This window comes from Python bivittatus, unplaced genomic scaffold (genome assembly GCF_059951505.1).
Source record: "Python bivittatus isolate LINGU-HERP-01145 unplaced genomic scaffold, Pbiv_v1 ctg000480_np1212, whole genome shotgun sequence".
NCBI lineage: Eukaryota > Metazoa > Chordata > Lepidosauria > Squamata > Pythonidae > Python > Python bivittatus.
The window spans coordinates 44517636-44543352 of NW_028277075.1; the positions used below are offsets into that span (position 1 = coordinate 44517636).

Below are 25717 nucleotides of genomic sequence, written 5' to 3' on the forward strand. Positions count from 1 at the left end.
ATTTCTGTTAGTAATTATTTGTTTTTAATTTTAGGGTGGGATGTACATGTTGCAGCTTGTGGACACCTATGCAGCATCTTATTCTCTTGTTATAATAGCCATCTTTGAACTTGTTGGCATTTCGTACATTTATGGTAAGCAAAGGATGTGTTATCCCTAGGTTATACAAATAGTCCGTATATATAAAAATGGGATATTGATAAGGAACAGCTAATTCCACAAACGAAAGTTTTAAAAATGAATGTTATTCATTAACATTTCAAAATGTACATCTAAGAGTATCTGACCAAATATTTTCAGGAATTCCATCAAGTAAAATGTTTAGTTCTGTTTAAATCATAGCAAAACTGATTTGGTTAGTAAATAAACTGTTACAGATAGCAAGTTGTTATTATTAATGTGAGTATGACTTAATAAGATATGTAAAAGTAATAATGAAGCATATAGTCTGCATTAATTGACATAGCTCTCAAATAAGTATGTAGGGTTGCAGTAGTCAAGATTGGGGTTCCGAGAATGATTACAAGCTAATCTATTGCATGTGATTTTCAAGGCCAGTCCACATAAATATTTCAGTTGGATTACTTGACTTAAGAACGATGGCATATTTGAGGTTGTAATTATACATATGCATTTATAGATAATACAAAGTTGTAACAACAACGGAATTATAACCAGTGCAATAGGTTAATTGCTGTCTCCAAATGGAAGGACTTGTTCCATCAATGGAGTCTTCATGATCCTGCCAGTGGAGATGAGATGAGAATGTTACTGATTTCTCATCCCTCTAATGCTCCCATCTGTTACAGAGAATCACCCAAGCTTTACTCACAGAAAATATGAGTTATCATGAGTTGCAAGAAAGTTCAAACCTCTCTTTTCTCTAGGATAGAAGTGTGTATCTTGTGGACCAGATGTGGTTCTAGCCCCACTTGTGTTTTTGGTGGAGTCTCAAGAATTTTGATGCTCAAATTTGGTAGCAAATTTCTGATTTTTGGTGGTAGAATTTTTCTAGTGAACTGAGGCTCATAGCCCAATAGGATTTTCATGCCTATTTTGACTGGGTTAAAAAAGAAAATGCAACCCTCTCCAATAAAAAGCCTGCATAATTCAGGTGTGTTCTTTTGGACGATGCCATCATGTAATTCCCCCCTGCCCAACTGCATAACTGTAAATATTACCTATTTAAAAAGGTATTTCCTCTGGCTATAAAAATGTGGCCATCCCTGCTCTTGCAGGTACTTCAGTTAAGACAATTCTTTTTGCAATTAAGTATGAATTGATCATATATCATTTTTGGAAAGCAGAGTTTCTGAATACAAACAGGCATGCATTGTATAGACTGGGAGCACTGGTATTCAGCTAAGCTAGAAATCAAGTTTATTTAATTTGGTTGGACTATCATAGAACAGTCCAGTTACTAAAATCCATAGCATATTTATGACTTTAAAAGTGAAGTGTGATTTCCATATATATGTTCTTTGCATAAATATAATTATTCTGTTATGATGATCCTCCCCTGTATATAATGCCATAAGATGTTTTACGTCATCCAGTGTGACCAGATCTTTTTTGGAAAAAGCAATTTCCTATCCACTAGTTACAGTAGCATCCTCTTCTCCTGAAGAGACTGATGGCACTTAATAATACTGCTTTGTTTAGTGAGATAAAAGTCAATAGGGATGTCAATAAAGAGTATGTTATGAATGTTAGAATGAATGTCTGTTGTCATCTTCCAATGTTAAGGAGAGTTATAATTAGTCAAGTATGGATGTTGAGAACAGGATTTCTAGGTGAGGCTTTTGGCTGCAATTTAGAATCTGGTACCTTCATGGAATTTCATTGTTATAAGAAGACCTGCAAAATAAGACCAAGGGTGTTGACACAATGGCCAAGCAGAACAGTTTGTTCTCTAGTACCAGTTATTGGATGTTACCTGATGGTATACTGCTACTAAATTGGAAGATTCTGATAGCCATTGTATCTATCTTCCATGCTAACAGTTTTATTTTAACTGTTAAAAAATGATCTCTAGTGTGAAAAATGTGTGGCATGCTAATTTGTTTGTTGATTCCAGGAGCACTTTGATGTAAATTCATCCTTTACACATAACTATACTGATCTACATTTTGCCATTATAGCAGATGATGCTTTGTGAATGAATGGGGTACTTCTCCCTAAGCCGAAGTCAAGAAGTTCCTGATTTAAATAGGCAGAGTTTTCTTAGTCACGTGCATCCAGCAAATAATTATGAAGGAAAAATCAAGTGTAATGCCTGGGAGGTTTAAAGACAAATAGGTAACTGAGCCAGGAAGAAAGGAAATAGAATTTAAAAACAGCTTATTCACTGGCCAGGTGATAAGTTGCTCTGGCTGAGCAGCAAAGTAATTTTCAACAGATTTGTAGGCCCAAGTAGGATACAATTAGTTCCTTTCATGAATATATTTATTTAAATAGGCCTTTCCCATACTATATCATAGTACTCAGGACACAATTCTGCAGGATTCATTAAAAATCCCTGATAAACAAAATGAAATACATTAAGCTGCACCCAGTAACTTCCAAACCTTATATAAGTTGTTATATGAAATAAAATCAGTGTTGGCCAGATCTCTAAGAAGGAGGTACATGAGTTGAGAGTGTGTTCTTTATTTTGTGTGAAGTACAAGACCTAATAGTGGGCTGTAGAGGAGAGCCTCCTTAGCCAAGCATAATAATTACATAGACACATACTAAGATACTTCTGCAAATATCCAAATATCTTTGAGCTTGGTTGTTTTCCTGCAGATGTTTTATTACCTAGCTCAGAGAACATCAAGAATCCAACAAAATCTTTTGGATTCAGCTGCAGTTTTTTGGACTCATTTATCCATTGAAATTTCCAGAAACAGCATCAGCATGTAGGAACGACTGCCCTATTCATATTAGCATTACATAGTGGGATCAGACAATGATAGAAGTTGAAATCCTTGACCTTTCATAATAGTGGCCCAGAAGTATAGTATAGTATAGTATAGTATAGTATAGTATAGTATAGTATAGTATAGTATAGTATAGTATAGTACAGTACAGTACAGTACAGTATAGTATAGTATAGGTAGGTCAACAACATGTTCCTTTAACAAACATATTATCACTAGAATTGGATGGTTTGAAAGACTCCAGCTATTTTGCAAGGAGGAATGAGAAATATATCTAAATAAACCTATATCGCTTGTGAGAAGATTTCACCTTCTACAAAATTGCCAGTACTGTAGATTAGTCCACAAATAACTATTCACAACACCTTCCAAAGCCAAATGATGCTCATACATTGTTTCCATGGGAACCAATGAAAGACATATGTATCTTCAGCCAAGAGAAGGATTTAGAAATAAATCAGCTGGTGACACATCTCAGATTCTGAAGTTGGAAATATCCATACCAGGACTATATTGTGTATAGATCTGAGATAAAATGCTTTTCCCCTCCTCCTGTGGCTTTGAACAACAGCAACTGCAATATTCTGAAACACTGCACCAGATGTTGTTTATAAAATGGGTGATTTCATGCTGCTGTATGTCTCAAGAAGGAAACATTAAAGTGACAGGCAGCTCTCTTTACATCTTCCAATTTGACTTACTGTAAATGAATACTCACTAGATATATTGTGCGACATTTCAACTTTAGGACCTGCTTGTAAGATTTGTATTGCTCCTTTGTGCTATTTTATTGTAATAGAAACACATTGCAGACCTAGTTGGAAGTGGAAACTCTCATAAAAGAGTATCTTTAAAGCTATAAGATGTTTGTGCTTAGAGTGGCTAAAAACTGAATTCTGTTCTTGCTTCTGATACAGCATTTCAAGTATTTCTTTTTTGCTTCTCTTACTCCACGGACTGCCCTGGGATTATTGGGAGTATGTTATGTATGAGAAATGCAATTTGCTTGTATGTTAAATTGATAAACCACAAACTAAAATATAGGAAAGAGAGTTAAATGGTCAGGAGCACCTTGTTCTTATCTCTTTCACTGAGAAAAGATCAAGCCCCATGCAGTACTATTATTATTGCAGGTTTCATAAAGAAATAGAGATTCAGAGCAGAAATGGAGAGATAGTAGCATAATCCCCCCACCCATCTTCCTGGTTCAGTCTTTGCCCTCTGACTTTTTATCACTCTTATTCTTCCCTTATCTAAAGAGTACATGCTTGTTTTGCCTTGACTCCCTTTTCAAATTTTACTTTTCACTTATTCCATCTGTGTTCCATCCTCTGAATCTCATGCACAGATTCAGTTAGATAAAAAGTTTATAATCTGTCCTTGTCCTGTTTGATCTTTCTGCACTCCTTTTCCTTGATTATTTGTATGACTTGGAATATAAAAAGTTGCTTTAACAGTCTCAGCTTGTGGCAACACCTGACTGGTCATGTCTGGGCCCAAAAGCTAATTAGGTTAAGAACATAAAAACAGAAGTCCATCTAGTCCAGCGGTCTCTTCTCATAGTGGCCAACCAACTGCACAAGGAAGCCCTCAGAGACAGTCTGACTGCCATCAAGGCTAATAGCCAATGAGCCCAATGATTTCCATGAATTGATCCAACCCTTAAAAATTGGAGTTACATTGGCAACGTTCCAGTCCTCAACTTCAAAGGCTGAGTGTAGAGACAGGTTGCATATTTTAGTTAGAAGGTCCACATACTCAGCTTTAAGCTCCTTAATAACCTGTGAGTAGATGCCATCAGGGCCTGGTGATATGCTGATGTTCAGTTTGTCAATAAAACCTAGCATTTCTTCTCTTGTTACCATTATATAACTCAATTCATCTGATTCCCTTCCTGAGAACAGGAGCTCCGCTCAAGAATCTCCCCCAGTTTTTCTGTTATGAAGACAGAAGCAAAGCATTCATTTAACTTCTTTGTAATTTCCTTTTCTCCTCTCAGCACACCTTTGACTCCTTCGTCATCCAAGGGACCAATGGCCTCCCTGGTTGGCTTCCTGCTTCTAATGTATTTGAAGAATCTTTTATTATCTATCTTCACGGTTTTGGCAACACACTCCTCAAATTTTCTTTTTGCCTCCCTCACTGTCTCTTTGCATTTCTTTAACCAGAGTTTGTGTTCCTTTCTGTTTTCTTCATTAGGACAGGTCTTCCACTTTCTAAATGATACTGTCTTGGCTCTAATAGCTTCCTTTACTATGTTAGTTAATCATGCAGGCCTCTTGGACTTTGGGGGTATTTTCCTAATTTTGGGAATATATTGTGCTTGAGCCTCTATTATTGGGGTTTTAAACAACAGCCATGCTTTCTGGAGGGTGCTTTTGATCTTTTCTCTGAGTTTTCTTTTCACTAGTCTTCTCAATTTTGAGATGTTCCCATTTTTGAAGACAAATATGACTGTGTGGGATTTGCTATCTAGGTTATGGCTTCTTTGAATTTTCAGTTTTATTGCATTACAGTAATTATTCCAAATTAGTTCGACTACATATATTTCTCTCACCAAGTCCTGAGCGCTACTTAAGGTCCAGCACTCCCCCTCCTTTGTTGGTTCCACGACCAACTGCTCCAGCAAACAGTCATTTATAGTATCTGAGAATTTTACCTGTCATGGTTTGAATGCACATTCACCAATAATCATCGCATATAATTACAAGATTTCCTTTTTGGGATGCCTCTCTGATTTCCCTCTCCATTTCCAGATCCGTTTGAGCATCTTGATTAAGGGGATAATAGTATACCCCCAGTATTAACCTACTTTAGGACATGGTATTTCTGCCCAGAGTGATTCTGTCAAATGATCAACCCCTTGGTAGATGTCAAGATAATTTGATTCAATAGTTCTATTTTATATACAAGGCCACACCTCTTCCACTACGCCCTTCCCTGTGTTTCCTATAGAGTTTGCAACCAGGAATAACTATATCCCTTGTGATTTTCCCTTGTCCACCAGGTTTCAGTTACACCCACTATATGTATACTCTCTTCTAAGACCAGGTATTCCAATTCACCTATTTTGGCCTGCAAGCTCTTAGCATTCATGCACATACACTGGTACACAACATTCTTCACTGGATTCTTTTGGAGCCATATTCCCTTGTTTCATTCAGCCTTGTTGAATAGTCATCACATACAACTACATTATCTTCTCCTACTTCCATCACTTCCCCCTTAGAACAGGCATACTTCTTTTCAGCTCCTGCCCTAAGCAATGATTGCTGCCAAATGGGAAGCTCCTGTTGGCTCCCTCCTGCCTCTGAGTCAGTTTAATAGCTGCTCTGCCATCTTTTTAATTTTAAACACCAGCTGTTTGGTGTTTAAAATTTTGGCTTAAGTGGAGCCCATTCCTCCTGTATGGATCTGGATTTTCCCAAAATGTTCTCCAGTACCTTATAAATAGGAAGGCCTCCTCTTGGCACCAATGTGTTATCCACACATTGAGACATTTCAATTCTACCTGGCTAGCTGGTTCTGTGTGTGGAAGATTCAGGCTTTGCTATTACTTGTACAGATAGTCCTTGGCTAACAATCACTCGTTCAGAGACCATTTGAAGTTATAACAATGCTGAACAAGTGGTACTTACGACCGATCCTCAAAGTTCCAGCCATCCCAGCACCCCCATGGACATGTGATTGCGATCTGGGTGCTTGGCAACCAGCTTGCACTTATAACAGTTGCAAGCATCCCACAGTCACATGATCACCATTTGTGAGCTTCCTTGCTGGCTTCCCACAAGCAAAGTCAATGGGGAAGCTGTCAGGGAAGGTTGCAAGTTGCTTAAATAAGTCTTCTCCACCCTACAGTGGCTACCCCAAGCCCCACTGTGCTCATGCCATGCCAGCTCCTTGCACACCCAGCAGCCGCCACCCCCAGCCCCACTGCGCTTGCACTGCACCACGCTGGCCCCTTGTGCACCCTCATGTACCCTATGGCAGAAACCCCAAACCCTGATGCACTCGTGCCATGCCACACTGGCCCATCATGCACCCTCCTGCACCTGGCAGCATCCACTTACCTGCCTGCCAGCCTACTTATGAGATGCCTGGGACTTGCGATTTCCTGCTGGCTTCCCCACTGACTTTGCTTGTTGGAAGCCAGCAGGAAGTTGCAAGGAGGTCCTTGCTTAACGACCCATGATTCTCGCTTAACGATGGCAATGGGGAGTGCCGGGATTGCTGTTGCGAAGCGATGCAGTCGCGTGATATCATGCTTTATGATTGCATCACTTAGTGATGGAAATTCTGGTCCTAATTACCATAGTTAACCAAGGACTACCTTTAAGGGATTACACCAGCTAATTCCAGGGCTACACATTAGAGTGGGAAGTTTAAAAAAAATCCTGCAAACCACTTCTGTACTGGTGTATGGATATTGTCCATGTAATCATAGGGAGTTGAGTTTGACTCAATCACACCTTTACAGTTATCTTTTTATTCTGTAGTATTTAGTTATACCTTTGTTCTGCCTAACTCAATATTTCTAGAACAGCTGTCTACTGTTTCAGACAAGAACCTTTTCCAAACCTATTTGGAAATGCCATGGATTAAAACTAGGGCTTTTTGAGTGCAAAGCATGTGTTCTGCCACTAAGCCACAAACTCTTCCTTAGGTTTCTACAGCTATATTTCTCTTTCTGTCAGTTTGTTTATTTGGTGTTTACATTGAAACTTACTTTCTTGTTGGGGTTCTGCTATCATTCACAACCTCTACTACAACAGATTTCATTCATTCATTAAAACCTTTGTCAGTATTCCTCATTCTAGCATTCTCCAGGTGCATTGAACATAAATCCTGCTTACCTTGGATAGTACAGTTTGACCATGCTGGCTCATTATATAGTAAAAGATATAATACACATTTATCTAGAAGAAGTCAGGTTGAAAAATGCTGATTTGCATACAGATGACGCCTAACTAATTATGCCCTGGTGTAGAGGAGTGTGGAGATAACCTTAAAGAAGAAATGCAAGATCTGTAAATATTTACTAAGTAAACAACACATTAACCCTGGGAAGGAAGAGGGGGTGAGAAAGTAACTCAAGATAACCCCACTTTGATCCTGTTTGGTATAAGAGGAGGCAGAGGGAAACTCTGACAGGCTTTCAAGATTCTGTTATATCTTACAACAACAGAGTTCCAGTAGTCCTTGCAGTATGTTTCCTGAGCTTGCCTACATCAAATGGCTGGCAACTAATTTGAGATCTCAGGGGAAAACAAACATGGTCCACATGTTAAAAGAGAAAGAGAGAGAGAGAGAGATGGAGAGAGGGAGAGAGACGTTTTTTTCTTTTTGCCTGTTTAATTTTTGCATCCTTAGGTACTGTTCCCATGTATAAATTAATTGGAGCCTTTCTATTTTTATCTGTTTCAACAACAACAATGTAATAATAATATGATATACTGAAAGAAGAGTTACTATAGGAAAACAATAAAACAAACATGCAGTACTTTAAAACTAACACATGTATTAAAAAGAATTATGGACAAGGATCCTTCAATAAATGTATGGTGTAAATACATATAATTACACCACACATTTGTGGAATATGTTTCATATATATATTATGTATGTATTACATTATGACATGTACACGAGTGGACAAGATAGAAAACGAAGAGGGAAAACAATGTAAGAAATGCAGACTCTGAACATTTCCAATTCTGAGATAATGTCTTCTGAATGGAACCAACTTTATAAAATAATGGTGAAACCACCTGCTCCAGCAAGTATCTGAGCAGCAGGAGGTCATAGATAAAGTAAGAAGCACAGTTTTTATTATAAAATTTTCATTGTTTAATAAATCACACACACACACACACACACATACACACACCCTCACATATGTGACTATAAGCTCTTCTCAAATTAAATGTGCTGACATTTGTGAAGATATTAGTATTCCATTGTTTTTCTTTAACAAAAACTGTGATGGGAAAAGCAAACCAAAAGTTTTGTGAGAAAGTCCATCAAAGAACCTATTTCTTTCCTCATTAGCCTTCCTGTCTTCCAATCCCATTCCTGTGAATATATGGGTAGACTTTCAGCTCATTGGCAGTCAAATTTGTCCCAAATTTGCATGTGTAGACTTTACTTCTGAGCAGACTTGTCTAGAACTGCTATCATTACATTTAAATGTATTTTCATATATTGGTATAATTATGCCTATGTCACAGAACTAGCCTTTAGATATCCTAATTTTAGATTTTCATGTCTGAGCACATTTGGGCTACTTTGATCTTATAAATATTTAAGTTTAAATGTGTAAGTTGAACTATTTTCAGACATATTACTATTAAAGTTAATGCATTGTCTGGAACATTACTACCATTCTGTGTTATTCCTGCAAGTGAATCAGCTGATCAACTCTAGACTGGCAAGATCCTCCATGCCAGCAGGTCCGTGTGCCATTGCCTTTCCTGACTGTCATTAGTTTTACCGGTTTTAACGCTACATCTTATAGGATTTTTTCTGAGTATACAGAAGGCCTTGTGAATCTGTGAACTGACCAAAGTTTCTTAATTAGGACTGTAGGAAGTTTGGGATTAAATAACACTTGGGTTCTGGACATGGTCTCTTGATTGACAGTCCAAGTCATTATAGGATCTAATGCAGAGAAACATATGCTGTGTCTTCCATAGTGATCAGAATCACTCAGCCATTCTGGTACAGTGGTTTTGGTGTTAGACTAGGACTTGGGAGATTCAGATTCAGTCTTAAGTTCAGCTATTGGATGGTTGCTGGGAGATGCTGGGCCAGCTCTGCCCATTGGGTTGTGGAGAAAAATTGGGAGCAGAATGAGTTAGGTTCGCTACCTTAAATTCCTCGATGAAAAGCAGGATAAAAAATATTAATTCAAATATTATAACAAAATTATTAACTATTTTTCATTTTTAATGGTATCCCATTTTATTCTACTTGGAAACATAATGAGATTGGTGTCTTTGATCAAGGTATAATCTTTCCTAACATAAAGTCCTTTGGGTATTTTGGATTACAATGCTTTTAATTTCTAGCCAGCTAGAACTGTGCTGGCCAGAAATTATGGAACTTGAAGTTCAACATATCTGAAGGCTATCCTATTTAGTTCTTTAGTATTCACCCATTTGCTTCTGGGAAGCCCCATATGGCTGAAAACAGTAGATCTTGCTGCTAGTTTTTTCAGTTTGGTTCATGAAAAAAATTATACAACAATGATTAAAAAGTATATTACAATAAAATATGTTTACAGTTTAATAGAAAGCAGAGCATTAAACAGGTGAAGCTATATGTTTCATGTATGTATCTTACTTGTATATTTTATATATATATATGTATATTACTTGCAAGAAAATGTGTTTGAGTCATTCTCCATAACTAATGAAACTTTTTATGCTATTCTGGTTTCGACCACAGAGTGGCAGCAGTACAACAAATTCTATCTGACAGAGTAGGGTTATTCTTAACAGAAGCATAAATGATAGCAAATGAAATGTCAGTTGTTCTGATCACATTGGCTCTTGTTATCCCTTCATAATTGTTGTTCTTAACAACTGATTGATTTGCTGATTTATAAAACAAAGTTTCTGGAACAAGTCCACCCAAGGTGGCAAGCAAAATGTAAGGATAAAAATAAAAATGTAGTAATTCAACATGGAAAAAAATCAACAGAGAATATAGTATAAGCAAATTTAAATAATTATGTAAAAATTCATAAGCAATATCAAACTCACAAAAACCAAGTTACATAACATCAATCTTCATCTTTTTAATCGTTTTTAAGGGATTGAAAGGGATTTGAGTGAAGCCCCCTTCACTGAATGTACCCATATACTTCTTTTGTTCATCCTCATTCTAAGAGATTATGTTGGTTTCTAGAATAAAGTGAACTGCAACTTCACTTTAACTGAAGGTGAAATTGGGAAGAATGACTGCATCACAAGTTGCAGTCATTTTTTAAAACCTCTGTCACTTCTCTGAAACATCAGTCATTTTTCTGACAGCCACAATAATATGTAATGTTTAAGCTGATAACAATAGCAGTAAGCAAAATGATGGTGAAGAAGGGTAAGATAGCAACTATCCTGATACACAGTCTGGTGTAAAGTGTTATCAATATACTGCTAACACCCAAATCTCTTTTTCCACATCACTGCTTTTGGCCTTATCTCCCTAAATGTCTGTTCACATGCAATAATGAGCTGCATGAGAGATAGTACATTGAAACTCAATCCAAATAACATGGAGGTAGTCATTGTAGGGCTCATGACCTGAAAGATGAGATATGAGATGAAGTCTTCTGCTACATTCCCCCAAAATGATGCCATCTGAGAGTGCCTTTGGATCCAGGAGCACTTTACACCAGCTCCACCTATTCCTTCAAGAGGACAACTCTCAAAACAGCGTTGCATAGAAATTAAAATAAGAATAGTAGCAGTAATAATAACGACAATAATACTGCACTTCCATTCCAGTAAGTTCTCAGTCAGTGTTGAAAGTATTGCTATAACAAGGCCCTATGTACAAAGGTTTTTCTTTTACTTTCCACATTGTTCAGTTGAGCAAATTTGATTTTACACTGGTTTGTTCTTTTTTCAATAGCACCTTAACAAGATTCTGAAATGATATACTCCAGACTAACCCCTTGTAAGAGTATCCTGGATCTTGGCAGATGCCATTTACACCTTCATTCCCACTTGTTTTTTGTTTTTTGGTTTTTTTTGGTACTCTTTTTTTTCAAATACTTCTTTCAACTTGATATGCTGTAGGTTTTAACTTAGAGAATTAACTTGTTTAATGTTTAGGTAACACCTTTCTCTGAGTACTTAAAACAAATAATAGGCAGGTTGCTATTGTATCTGGCAAGGGCTTTTATGATGAAATAAATTTGTCTTCAGTGTTTGTTACATGTTCTGCTCATTGAGATTTTTTAAATTAGAAAAGTCAGGAGGGAAGGGGAAGAAATCAGTTTTTCTTTTGAAAGATCATCTAATTAATTCCGTGTTATAATACTTCAAAAAACATGATATGATTTCATATTATATATAATATATATATATATATATATATATATATATATATAATGTATACATATATACATTTTCATTTATAATGTATACATGAAAAATGAATCGATTGAGCACTTTCAGTTCTTTAAGGTCCCTGTAATATTAATATTGGAGAAAACTGGGTTTTAGCTTTAAAGTAAATTGATTTAGCTTACTCTACTCCCCCTCCTATTTCCTGAGAGGATAATCAAAACTAGATTTATTTTAGACATCATTGAGAGCATCACGAATATTCAGGAACTGTAGTATAATTGGAATAGCCAAAGAAGAAAAAATATAGAATTGCAAATTTTGTTAACTACTGTTTCTGTTTTATAGTTCTATTCAGGACCATTGCATTTGGAATGCTCAGGCCATTTTACAGTGCGGTTATCCAGAAGTGAAAGATGCTACTGTCCCCCCCACAAACAAACAAGCAAAAATCCCTTCACACAATTCCTTAAACTTATCTTATTCCTCCATCTCCATCAATAGAAGCAGATTTGTTTCCTTACTCTGAGAGCTTATAATCGGCTTTATAATCTCATTGTGGGAATTGTAAGCAGGTGGTCCATCACCATATGAAGAATACCCCCCGAAAAATGACTATCTGGAAATAGCTCATCAACATTTAATATTTTTATTCATTTGTAATATGTTTAAATTGTTTCAAACGTAAAAGACTGTAGTGTTGCATAGGAGCAATGGTGACAAGGTGCAAAACAAGAAGAAGATAATACAATAATTTAAAATAAATACAGTTATCAGAACTTCTGGTTCTGATAGCTCCTATCAATGAGCTCCAAAGAGCCGCCTTACAGAACTATCAAGTTTTTACAAGATTCTTGGAAGCAAGCTATTTCAGTAGAAGGGAGCTCCCATGGAAAATGCCTGCTTTCTCCTCCCTCCCCCACTGTACTTCTTGGTAGCTGGGGACCTTCACAAGCAATCTCTGTTTACTTGGATTGGGCTGGCAGAATCTATTAGGGATAGGTGGTCTTGTAGATACCCAGGTTCAGAGGCATATAAGGCTTCATAGGTCATAACCTTGAATTGCATTCGAAAAAGGCCAGTAGCCAGGGCAGCTCCCACAGCAGAGAAGTTAGGTGAGAGATTGCCCCAAAAGCACATGGGTTGCTGCATATTGTATTGGTTAGTTTCTGGGTGGTCTTCAAGGGCAGTCCCATGTAAAGCAAAGCAGATGAATCTATTATATCATATTATAGAAATGAGGATGGACATTGAAACCTTTAGACCTCAAATGGTCCTAAAAAATCTAATACTGGAAATGGAAATTACTTGTCATATATACATGCAGAAATGGTATTTTTGTCTGTTCCAGAGATTTCCTTTTCTCTACCAGGTCATATGTCTTTATGACAGTCACTAAAGGGAGTTCCACAAAAAACTGTCAATTCAGTCATATATATGACAGCACCAAGCCCCATCAAATTCTTTGTTAAGACTATAGGATTGCAACCTATAATACCATGGGCAGGCAAAAAAGCAGTGGGAGCAGGAGTAACTAATGACTTCTTGCCGACTTCCCCATTGACTTTGCTTGTGGGAAGCTGGCAGGGAACATCTGAAATCATGATTACGTGACCACAGGGATGCTGCAACAGCCACAACTTTGCAAATAAAACTGGTCTGAACATTGTGGAAATTTCAATTCCACAGGAGTAATGGGTCCTGGATTTTTTTAAACATTCTTTAAGTTAGTGGATTTTAGATACCTTGATTCAAAAATTGTGGTAAAATGCACCATTTGGGCTAACTTGAGGGTACAAACAGACAGATAAACACAATGAGAATTTTAGTAGATATAGATTTAGCTGGAAATAATTCAACTACCCAATTATTTGCATAATTATGTAACTGCTGTAAATGCCTCATTTGCAGCAAAACCTTGATTTAATCAACAAATTCTTTCATTTATTAATTAGCAGACATTGTCCATTACATATGGGCAAAATCTGAACAAAAATTTGTGTATTGTACCCAAGTTCCACCAAACAGGTTTGTTAAACTGAGGATTTACTGTACTCACAACCATCCAGGCTGTTAGGAAAGAGAACTAGAATAATTTTACATGAGCGTTTTTTGGACTTTAAAATAATATGACCTCTCTCATACTTCTTAACTTCCAATGATGCAAGTATGAAAGATGATGTCATGATTATTTAAATATGTCCCTAGAATTCCAAAGCATTTCATTGTTCCATTCAGTTTACAATCCATGCAGGAAGCAGGTACAGACCTTGGCTCTCCCCCCCCTCCCAATTTTGTGAGTGTACCTTGTTTCTAGAGTACAGATTCCTACTAAATGACACTATCTCTTACCTGAGACTGAAGTAGCCTGCCTAAAATTATTTCTTGGTGTTAATTTTCAGAACGGGTTTATTTGTTCACTCTTCCCTCATGAATACCCCTATATTCTTTTTGTCAGAAATGTGGTTCTTCATGATTACCAACTTCTAAACATTGCAACCATCAGGTTACTACTTGTTTCCAGCCTTTTAGAACTATTACAAAAAGATGCACAATTTAAACCTGTTTAGAGCTCAGGAGAACCTACGGCCAGATTCACATGAAGGAGGGACATAAATTTTTAATTATGGAAAGTGCAAATATACTTGTCTTTGGCCTTCTTTCAAGTCCCTCAGTGTTTATGTGATTTATGAATTCTATATTCCATGACATGTTGGAGAAAGATGTAATGGTATATTTGGATGACTTGCTAATTTATCCTGAAGATCTGGTTACTTGCACTGAGGAGGTTCAGACTGCTATCTTTTTTTCATTAACACAGTTCATATGCTTATCTGAAGAAATCTAAGCTGTTTAGATGTTTTAGATTATTTGAGCTACCATGTTTTTATTGAGGCCATCCAGATAAATCCTGGCAAAATGGATTCCGTTCTGTTCTGGCAACACCCCAGATCCTCTAGGATGTAGTGTTTTCTGTCATTTGCCAACTTCTGTCATCACTTTATCACTGATTTTGGAGAGCACAAGAGGCATTTAACTCAGTTTTACTCTTTCAAGTGGTAATCCAAATTTCAACAGGCTTTTCTTTCAAACAAAATTTGCTTCGTAGCCCATTCAGATCCCATATAGATTGTTGTTATTCAAACAGCTGCAACAGATCCCATACAGATTGTTATTATTCAAACAGCTGCATATTGGCAGCCTCTGGTGTAGAAGAACATTTGCTTTCTTGTGGCTTTTACTCCAGACAACTTCTAGCTAAAAGGAACTATGATGTTTTTAATAAGGAGGTAGTAGCAATGAAAGATAACTTTCATTATTTGCACCATCTCATTGAATTCCATACTGACCACAAGAATCTAGAACAGATTTCTCACAAGCTCACATAGTGCCATATCAGATGGACACAGGGCAGGCTGAAGCTCTATTACACAAGCCTGAATACTGTTTTTCCTACAATTCCCTCTCCAATCTCTATCCTTTAAGGAGTCTTTTTTTCCTGACTGAGCAAATTCACATTAAGATATGTCATTATTCCTCACTATATTGTGTTGGCCAGACTGCACCTAAAATGTTACATCACCACATTTGTCACCAAAGCATGCTCAGTCACATCATCTCAGAGGCTCCCAATTCATTTTCCATTTTTAGAAGGTTCTTTTTCTGTTCTTAAACGTTAATCTCAACATTTCGTTTTCTCATTGCCTACAGTCTGATGGGAAAGCAGAGAAAATAAGTGTCATCCTGTAATACCTTTGTTGTTATGTAAACTACCTGCAAATGAACTGATTGACATTGCCAGGAAATGAGTCTAGCTCTCCATCAGATTCCTTCACTCTATAAAACTATGTAAGAAATTGGATGCCAAGCTTATTATTCCCTGTACTTACACAGATTGACCTGGTCACCTTTCACTTGCAACTTTCAGCTACAGTGAAAGTTTTTTCTGTTTTTTCACCAGTCCACACTAGTCTTAGAATATCTTCCCCTTGCTCCTTGTGCACTGTTACCTTACTGCCTCAGTGGGGTGAGAATAAGAATTCAAAATGGAATGTATTTTGGATTCCTGGCATGGTTAAGACAGGTTAGAATATTTGAATCATATATTCCAGGTATATCAGTACCCTTTGCAATAACTGCAGAAACTCAAGCCACCTGACCTTGCATTCTGGCTTTGGCACCTATTATTTCTTTGGACTCAACCCCCCACCTCCCACCACATAACCTGCTTTCAAAAGGAGATAGACATTTCATCTATCCTTGAGAAAGAGAGTTCTGGACTGGGGAGAGTTACTGATATAACTGTGTTGTATATTCCAATCCTCATTTTCTCTCCCTCCTCCCTGAACTGGAGAAGGAAGAGGGAGGGACTTCAGCAGCTCCAGCCAAAAGGCAACTGACAGTGCAGGGAGGTTCAAAGGCCTTTCCAGTTCCTAATGCCTGGGAGGAAAAGCTCACTTCTCCATGGAGAAATGAGAAAATTGGGAGATGTATTAGATTTAGATCAGCCAAGTTTAGAAGGAAAGTTCCTGAGCAGACTTATCTGCTAACAATGAATCAACTTATCCACTAACAGTGCACAGGTTTGAGACACTCCTGCTGTTGCAAAACAAAGGGCCCTCATTAGAACACACAGGTGGTAAAATGAGGCATATGGTTTGAACCTTGGGTCTGCTAAAACAATGGCTTTAGTTTTACAGTTCGAAGTTGCCTGTTGTTTCACACTGATTGCTTTTTTGATATCCATAGTAAACCTATTTTATCAAAAGCTGTGTCCTTGAATCCCTGCCTGTGGACTTTCTAGTTCAAGTTTTGATCTGGGAGAATCCATACAGCAATCTCATTAGACAGCAAGCTTTTGGTACCCTTAAAAGGAAGGAAATGTTTAATTTATTAATTTATTATTGTTGTCTTTTTACTACCAGAGAAAGGATTAGCATTTGGTACTCTGAATCTGTTTGGCTTTTGGTATACTGTACTAAGACTCGGGGAGGAGGGATGTGAGTAAAATGTCTTGGATATTGTGACTGAATGAAGAACATTAATGCTGGGAGGGGGATCCTTTATTTTTTGTTACTGCATTATTTGGGCGATAAGAAATATGTATGTGTGTGTATAAACACACACACCCCTACTTTCTTTCTTTCTTTATTGTGGTGGTGCATCTTCCTTTACATTTTAAACTTTCCACCTACTGTGATGGAAGGAGGTGGATTGCTACTGTGGTAACAGAAGGTGGTGTATAGCTTGAAAGGCTGAGATCTCATGCTGGAGTAAACCTATACATCTGAAACATATTTAGAGCAGCAGAGTCAGCCTTGTTCTGTCACTTTCTCCAGAAGAAAAGTCACACGTTTTGTTTTTGAGGTGGGACGTTTTGTACTTTGGGAGTGAATAATTAATGTCTGTGGTAGTGATTCAGTGCTATGTGAGTTTCTGTTAGAACACATTTGTTATTAAGCTTGCTTAGTGATAAACAGGTGAGAAGAATGGCAGTGGGAAGTCAAGGAAAAGAAAGTCACACAGCCCAACCATTATTGGTTGGTGCAAAATGGTGCTGTGCTGCTGAATTGCAAGTCTGAAAAGGAAGCTGTGCCAGTTCAATATTAGTCCCTTTTTCATTAAGACAAAATGCACCTGCCATGTGCATAAAACTGGTGCAACAAACTAGATAATGTGAAAGTCTTGCAAAGACCTAGTAATCAAAAGAAGTAATGGACTGAAATAACATGGAAATGATGGCCTTGTCTATATTATTGCCATCAAAAGAAACAATTCTGTTGCTAATGGAAAACTATCTGGATTTGTTCCTGGTATTTTATGTTACATTTACAGTAATATTTTATTATTGATGAACAACTTCAAAGTCATTTCAGGCCTTGACTTCTTTTCCTTACCGGAGAATCCAAAGCTTTATATCCAAAGTATCTTTAAATCCCCCTTTAATTATTATTCTTGATTTGGGATTAGAATTCATACAGCTTTTTGTTTTGTGGTGTATAAATATCTAAAATAACAGAACCCAATTCAAACGTGGAAAGATCCATTTGTTTATCTTGTTTATCTAAGGGGAAAATATTTAAAAAACAGCAACTGGTGATGAAAAGAAATATTAGCTATGAGCATTGTTCAGATTTTACTAAATCCAATAGAAAAGCATCATATTTTCAAAAGATGGGCTAGATTTGCTTTCAAGGAAGCACTTTCACAATTCTGAATCTGAGAAGCCTCAGTTCATTCTAAACTTTCACGTATCGTCATCAGTTAAAAAAAGTGCTTCAGAGGGGAAAAAAAAAAAAGAGAAACCTAAGTATATGATGTTGGAGACCACAAGTTGTGAAGTAGTGTTCATTTTATTCTTTATATTGCAATATATTAAAGTTTATATAAAATGTTACTTCATAATTCACTTATTACTGTATTTTTCCGACAATAAGACGCCCCCATGTACAAGACAACCCCCACTTTTCCAGCCCAAAATTAAAAAATCAATATTTTAAAGATAGTGCAGAACACATTTTTATTTAGTAATTAGTTAACATTGACCTGATACACTCGGTGGGAGGAAGTCCAAACCGTCTCTCTGCAGCTCTATTTCCAGGCTCTTTTGCTTAACTGATTACATTCAAGCACGAGTGAAACTGCAGATAGCTTGCCTCTGCAAACAGCCTTCCTCTAATTGGTTTGTTCAGCATCAGCTGACGTCAGTTACATCAGGCTCGTGATTGGAGGAAGTCTGTTTGGGAGATAAGCTATTTCACTTGTGATTGGAGGCTAGCAATAGGAGGAAGCCTCTCTGCAGAAACAAAGTATGGGCAGTTTGGAACTGCGTGATTCTCGGCTGACTTCCTTGAATAAGACGCCCTTCAGTTTTTAGGGTAAGGATTTTAGAAAAAAGTATCGTCTTATAGTCGGAAAAATACGGTAGTATGGTTTCCCATATGAGAAATCCATATTATCCATATGGTTAATATATGTCTTGAAGAGCTAGACTGACAAATCGGTGTGCGTGTTTCTATAATTAGACACAAAGGGGATCACAAGAGATATTTGTTAGTTGTAGCTCAGTCTCTTTTGCATTTGGACTTACGTGTGTTTATTTTACAGGCTTGCAAAGATTTTGTGAAGACATTCAAATGATGATTGGATTCCAGCCAAATAAATTCTGGAGAATCTGTTGGGCTTTTGTGACCCCAACTATTTTAACAGTAAGAACTCAAGGGGCAGGGGTTAAGAGGGGAAGATTGTCTTGTTTATTTATTTCCAGTATTTATATGCCACCAAATTATAAAAACTCTGGGTGGTCTTGGCAGCTCTTTTTTGCTTTTCTATTGAGTGCCATTAATGGCCAAAACATACACTAAGTTAAATTGCTTTTTATAGAGGCAATATTCATGAAGCTAAAATACAGGCTTCTAAAATATATTTAAACATAAGAATTTCATTTATACAAGTTTCAGGCACCTGAATATACTCAGCATGAACATTTTCCACTGGATGTTATTTTTCCTTCTAATGTTGATCCTTGGCTTCCATGATCTCATACTTGATATGCATAAATAATCTATTCAGTTCTTGTCTAGCACTATGCTAGTGGAGGTTAATTAGATGCCAGGCAACTCTCCATTACAAGCCCTATTGAAATATGCTGAAATGAAGTACTGTGTGTCTGCAGAGCTTCTATTATTATCTTTGGCATCCAAGCAAAAGAAATTTTAGCCGACTGTAACCAGAATTCTCCCCCATGGATAAATTAGATTATAATCTGCATAAATATGAATTAAACCTTTAAAGTGTGTGTGTGTGTGTGTGTGTGTGTGTATACATACACTCACACACAGTCATACAGACACACACACACAAAGAAAATATCACTCCCATTCCAATTTCTTACATGTAGGGATATTTGCTCTCTATAGTAATTTTCTCTAGCATCATTGTGCAAATCTTGTATATTTCATATTACAGTTCCAATTAATGGATGCTTTTATGGCTTTTTAAAAATAGCCATGTGAGAACTGCTTAATGGTGAGATCACATATTGATATGGCAAGAATATGTATGCCAGAATCATTTGGGTGGGGATATTTTTCCATATAATTGTCATTTGGACAGAATACAGGAAGCTAAGATTGCGCAGTTGACCTCAGGCATGTATTGATGGCACAGAATGTTGCTCAGATGTTCTGCTCTAAATTCTCCTGATGAAAGCAAATTGCCCAGAAGTAATTAGTACAAATTTAGTACATGGAAAGCAGTGGCCTGGCTTACACTTAACACTAAGTCATAATGCGATTTGGTTTTGGTGAATCAACCCATTATTGCTTAACATTATCTATGAACCAAGCCATATGGCTCATTCAGTAACATCATGGTCAAAAGAAACCAAAGATTACTGCATATGTTGTCTCAGACCCATGTCACTGGATGAAAGAGTTGAGACACAAATATAACCACTGTGAAGTTGCAGTCTATTCCAAACCATTGTTATGCTTGGAAAGCGCTACAGTTGAAAATTCAGGTGTATCAAAGTGCTAGGGGAGATGATTGGAGGAGTTCTCCAAGTAAGCTGTATGTTTACATGTTTTTTAAAACAGAAATGGCATAAAGCTGTTTTTAGTGTAGCAGTAATATTACAATTTTTCTGAAATGCCTATTTGTGAGTGGGTGGTGCTCTCTCTTGCAAAGTGTTCATTTCTCTTTAGAACAGTTGCTCCATTACTCAAGCTCATTTTTTGAAGCTGAGTAATTGTGAAAAATTGTTCTAGTAAACATGGCTTTGCTTTTCAGGTCAAAGCTAATGTATTCCAATGCAAAGCATAGCTAGCTAGCTAGCTAGATATCCAGGAGAATTTAGGTCACTTGTTGAGATAGGCGGCTATAGAAATCAAACAAACAAACAAACAAACAAACAAATAAATAAATAAATAAGCAAGCAGCTAATTTCCAATTCCACTAGGTGTCACTCTGTTGCAGGAACTCCAACTTAAAACAAAACAAACCTTGAATACGACAGGGAAAGGCAAATCTATCTGTTTCAATTTCTCATTTTTTTAAAAATTAATTTTATTTTGACTTGGTTTTGCATTGATTTGTGATCCTTTGTGTAAAAGTCAGCACAGTGAGAGCTTTATGCATTTATTTATTTATGCACTTTTGAACACAATTACATCTATTGTATTTTTGTCGTAAGAGTTTCCATAATATGCACATACCTCATCTCTGCTAAATACAGCTAACAATTTAGTGAGAAGGAAAAGGGGTTTTTTGTATGCCTGAATCACCACTAGAATCTCAAATTGTCAAACTTTGCCTATTTTTTAAAAATCACAGGGCGACCTTGGTATTTCCTGATCCATTCTTTGCTTATCTTCTGCTCCAAGCAGAATTATGTTTAGTCTCTGCACATGTGCTAAGGATTTCAAAGGTTAAGTGGCCAGAGATCTCTGAAAGTATTGCTAGATAAAAAATTGAGATTTGAAAGTTGAGTAATCCATGTCTGCCAGTGATCCTGCCCAGCTGTAATCCAGTAGGATTTAGAGTAAGAAAGAAATAAGATCAAGAAAGTTTATCATCGCATTGCATTGGGGAAAGAAGCTTCTCAGACTAGAGTATTTTCTGATTCAGGACTCATTGTGCCTATTACTAATCCCATAAATTTTACAGTAAGATGTCTCTTCTTTTATACCTTCAGAAGACAAATAAACACTTGGAAGGACATTGCTATCATTCACATATAGAAATCATTCAGCTGTTGAGAACCTGCTTTATCCCATCAGATGTGACTGAAGCCCAAACTCAGTGTGGTTGAAGATTAAAGCCTTGTGTTTCAGCATGGCAATGCCTTTAGTTAAGGAATGGGGTCTCCTGGAAAAATGCGACACCATTTGTATAAATTATCAGGCCTCTGCGGCAATACGGTCCAGATTCAAATGGGCTGACTTGAAAGCAGTAAATAATTTCTACACGGATCGCTCTAGAAAGTCACACGACAGCGCTAAGCACATCATGTAACCTAAGAATTTGGCATGCTACAGGAAATACAAAATAACTCAGAGAATTAAGCATTTAGGAAAGGCAAACTCTTTCCTTTTCTTCATGCATACATATATGTATTTTTTATTCCTGAGCAGGTGCACTGTGGTAGCAGGAACAGATTGCCCTGTGGCAGCTCTGGGGGAAATGAAAATAAGCAGTCATCTGCCAAGTTCTGCAAAAATGTATCTCTGCCATTCAGTTTAGCTGCTGGTGCCAGACACTGTTGTCTCTTTTCTCCCCTGCTGTCGCAGCAAGTTGACATGGGTACAAGTGGGTCAGATAGCTTCAGCTAGCCCAAATTCCCTGCCTGTTATGCCCCAGACTGCTAGCTATTTGCCACTGGGTGCTGTACTACTTCTCAGCAGTAACAATATAGTACAGGGCAGCTGATTTATATTTCAGGACCCAAACAGAACACCTTTGGACCTAGCTTACACTTTCCTCTGAATGCTTCTGAAGTGCTTGTACATTTTTTCTTTGAGTTCCTTACCAATGCAACATTGGCATGCCGTTATTTGTATTTTCCCTCAGCTCTTTTTTAATTCAACACAGCAATGAGTGACTGTGGATTTAAGCAAAAGAAATGGGCGGGAGCAGTGGCTCCATTTAACTCCTTACTTTCCAGCCACGTTCTGCATAAATCCTCATCTAAATGGATTGTCCTTCTTGTTCCATAGGAGGAAAAGATGGATCCAATTTAGCTATGGAGCAGTGAAATATGCTCCATGTCTAAATGTATTTCATATTACAAGGTTGCTGAAGATGCATACAAAAAACCCTTGCACGTTCTTTGTTGCAGCATTCTATAAAACTAATATTTGATCTATTGGAATGATTAAACTTACCGTGTGAATTGATCCATGATACCTGAAATAAAGCCAGTCACTTTTATATGTTCTGTTTTATAAATCTCCATTAAATTATTGTATACATAGGCAGTTCACAGACAGTACTGAATTATGCACCAACATAGGCAGGTATGTTGCTCTTTATACTGTGCTGTAAATGTAGTGGATTAACAAGAGAATTACATTAAGCTATACAGCCAGTAGACTGCATAATGACTTTTTTTTTTTGCTGTAGGTATAATATTCTGGTTTCATTACTCTCTCTCTCTCTCTCTCTCTCTATATATATATATATATATATTTCCATTGAGTTATATAATGTTTATAGTATGCAATATAGCCTTAAATCTGATCATATATAGTCATTTATTGTTATGTATTAATATATCTATACATATGTTTGTTTATAATTTCACAGAAATTGTGTGTGTTCTTTTTGTAATATGATGGTTTTCACATGTGTTTCTTTTTTAGTTCATCCTTTGCTTCAGCTTCTATCAGTGGGAGCCAATGACTTATGGCACCTATCATTATCCAGGCTGGTCAATGGTGTTAGGATGGTTGATGTTGGCTTGTTCTGTTATTTGGATTCCTGTTATGTTTGTGATAAAAATGCACCTAGCTCCTGGGAACTTTATCGAGGTAACTCTTATACCTTCTCTTTCTTTTTTTCAGAATTTAGCCTAGGATTGGTCTGTCATGCTTTTAAGAAATCATGTTTAGAAAGTTTTATGGTGTGGTTATTATTGATCACGGTTACCATAGGATGAGCGAAGAGCATCTGAAGGATGACCATTGGGATCAGATGAGTGCAAAGCATACCTCTAAGAAATACTTGGAAATGTCCAGAAAATTCCATACTGCAGATAGTTCCAATGTGAGGAATATACTATAATAGCTGAATTATGGGGAAGCACCACAGTATGTGCATTTTGCTTAGGGCTTCTCACATTACCCCACCAACAAAGATAAGAATGATACTACAGCAACTTCCAGAGTTGATTTATAATAGCATTCTACTCTTAAAAGTACTTTATTATTTTTTTTTATTGGAGGAATAGGCCTCCACTGAGGTTTAAGATAAGGCAAAATTCCCCTGACTGCATCTGAAACGATTTGTTCATATTTCATTTTCAGCAGAATATTTCCTGAGCTCCTCAGTTTATTACAATTGATTGGGGAGGCGTAAGTTGCAAAATGGTAATTAAGCAAGAATTAAAATAATTGGTATGGAGACTCAATTGCCTTTAATAGGTAGTAAACATATAATTGTTCCCTTTAATACTGTCATAAATATGTTTTTTCTTTTTTTTCCTGTATAATATGTACCAAATTATATCTTGAACACAGAATTCAGTAACAAGATGAACATGATTTTCATTGCCTCCAACTCTGCAGAAATATCCCCCAGTTTCCTGCCTGCAGATAGAAATAAAATTGTAGTATGATAATTAAAATATTTTTTTACTTCCTGCTGTTTGTTACATTCTTGGTTATCGCTATACTTTTGAGAAATTTGCTAAGCGAAAGTCATATTATTTTGATGCAGGAACCTACTGCATCAAAATAATTTGGTTAAACAATGAGCCCATTTGCACTGGCGCCTGAGCTTGGTCACTAGTGACTGTGATGGAGAGATAATTGATGATGGTGAAGGCTGCATAAGTAAATGGAGTTTTTATTTATTGATCTTGAGCTAAACAAACTCTGTACAGCAGATATTTTAATAGTGTTGTCTAGACTAACATCAGTAATGTCAACTGATCCTTATCTATATTTATAACTGATTTTCCCCTCCCTTCTAGAGGCTCAAGTTGGTCTGCTCTCCACAGCCAGACTGGGGGCCATTTTTGGCTAAACATCGTGGTGAACGTTATCAGAATATGATAGACCCACTGGGAACGTCTTCCCTTGGACTTAAACTGCCACCAAAAGATTTTGAATTGGAGATGCAATGCTAGGAATTCTCCTACTTGTGGCTATGTTGTACAGCTTTTCTTTCTTTCTTTCTTTCTTTCTTTCTTTCTTTCTTTCTTTCTTTCTTTCTTTCTTTCTTTCTTTCTTTCTTTCTTTCTTTCTTTCTTTCTTTCTTTCTCTGAAAGTGGTTCTTTAGGAAGTAAGATTTATTGTTGCATGCTCACAGTAAAAACTAGATAGACCACTTTAAGTACTGGATTTTGTTCTTCATACCCATTGGTGCCAGGAAGGAATACTTCACTGTAGAACAGTAACAGATGTTGCAGCAGGATAAATTGTTTTGTGAATGCTGGGCCAATTTTGCTCTTAGGGCTAATTTACATAATTTGGTTTGTTTGTTGCAGCCACATGGGTAGAATACAATAATGCAATTGCTGACACCATATGGACACCCAGAGAACACTGCCTCTGCTTCAGTGTTACTGACAGACTAGTGGATTGGCAACTTTGTTCAGCACTGGGTGGTTAACTGGATGGAGGTTGTACTCCTGTGGTTGTCTTCTTCTTGGGGTTCTTAAAAAAACAACCAACCAACCTAGCACAAAAGTATTTTTTGCTTCTTTTATGATATGCAAAAGCCAGCAAGTGCAAAGCAAAGATAATGGGTTAAGCCGATCTGCTTTCCCTGACTGGGCTTTTCAGTTCTGTGCTTACTGATTTTAAAGGACATTAAATTAGGCCTAGGAATCATTTAACCAGATTGCTGTATATGCAAAACTGTCTAAAGCTTACAACCAAGTAGTTGGGCTGCATTCTGGACAAATCTGTTTTTGTACCTGTTTTCCCCAAGATACCATCATTCCTATATTTTAATGATATGTGTGATGGCAACTGTTTATAGGCAATAGTAGAAATGTCAGGCCGG

The 25717-nt window shown here is 37.0% G+C and overlaps 1 protein-coding gene across 1 annotated transcript in view; it reads left to right on the plus strand.

Annotated features, from left to right (window-relative positions):
- The window catches only part of SLC6A5 (solute carrier family 6 member 5), a 65307-nt gene extending 40471 nt beyond the window's left edge, over positions 1 to 24836 (plus strand). The window contains exons 13-16 of the mRNA XM_088145834.1: positions 35 to 134; positions 19097 to 19197; positions 23350 to 23517; positions 24681 to 24836. Of these exons, the coding sequence (XP_088001960.1) occupies positions 35 to 134; positions 19097 to 19197; positions 23350 to 23517; positions 24681 to 24836 (525 nt within the window). The remainder of the gene's footprint in view (positions 1 to 34; positions 135 to 19096; positions 19198 to 23349; positions 23518 to 24680) is intronic.
- Positions 24837 to 25717: the final 881 nt, after the last annotated feature.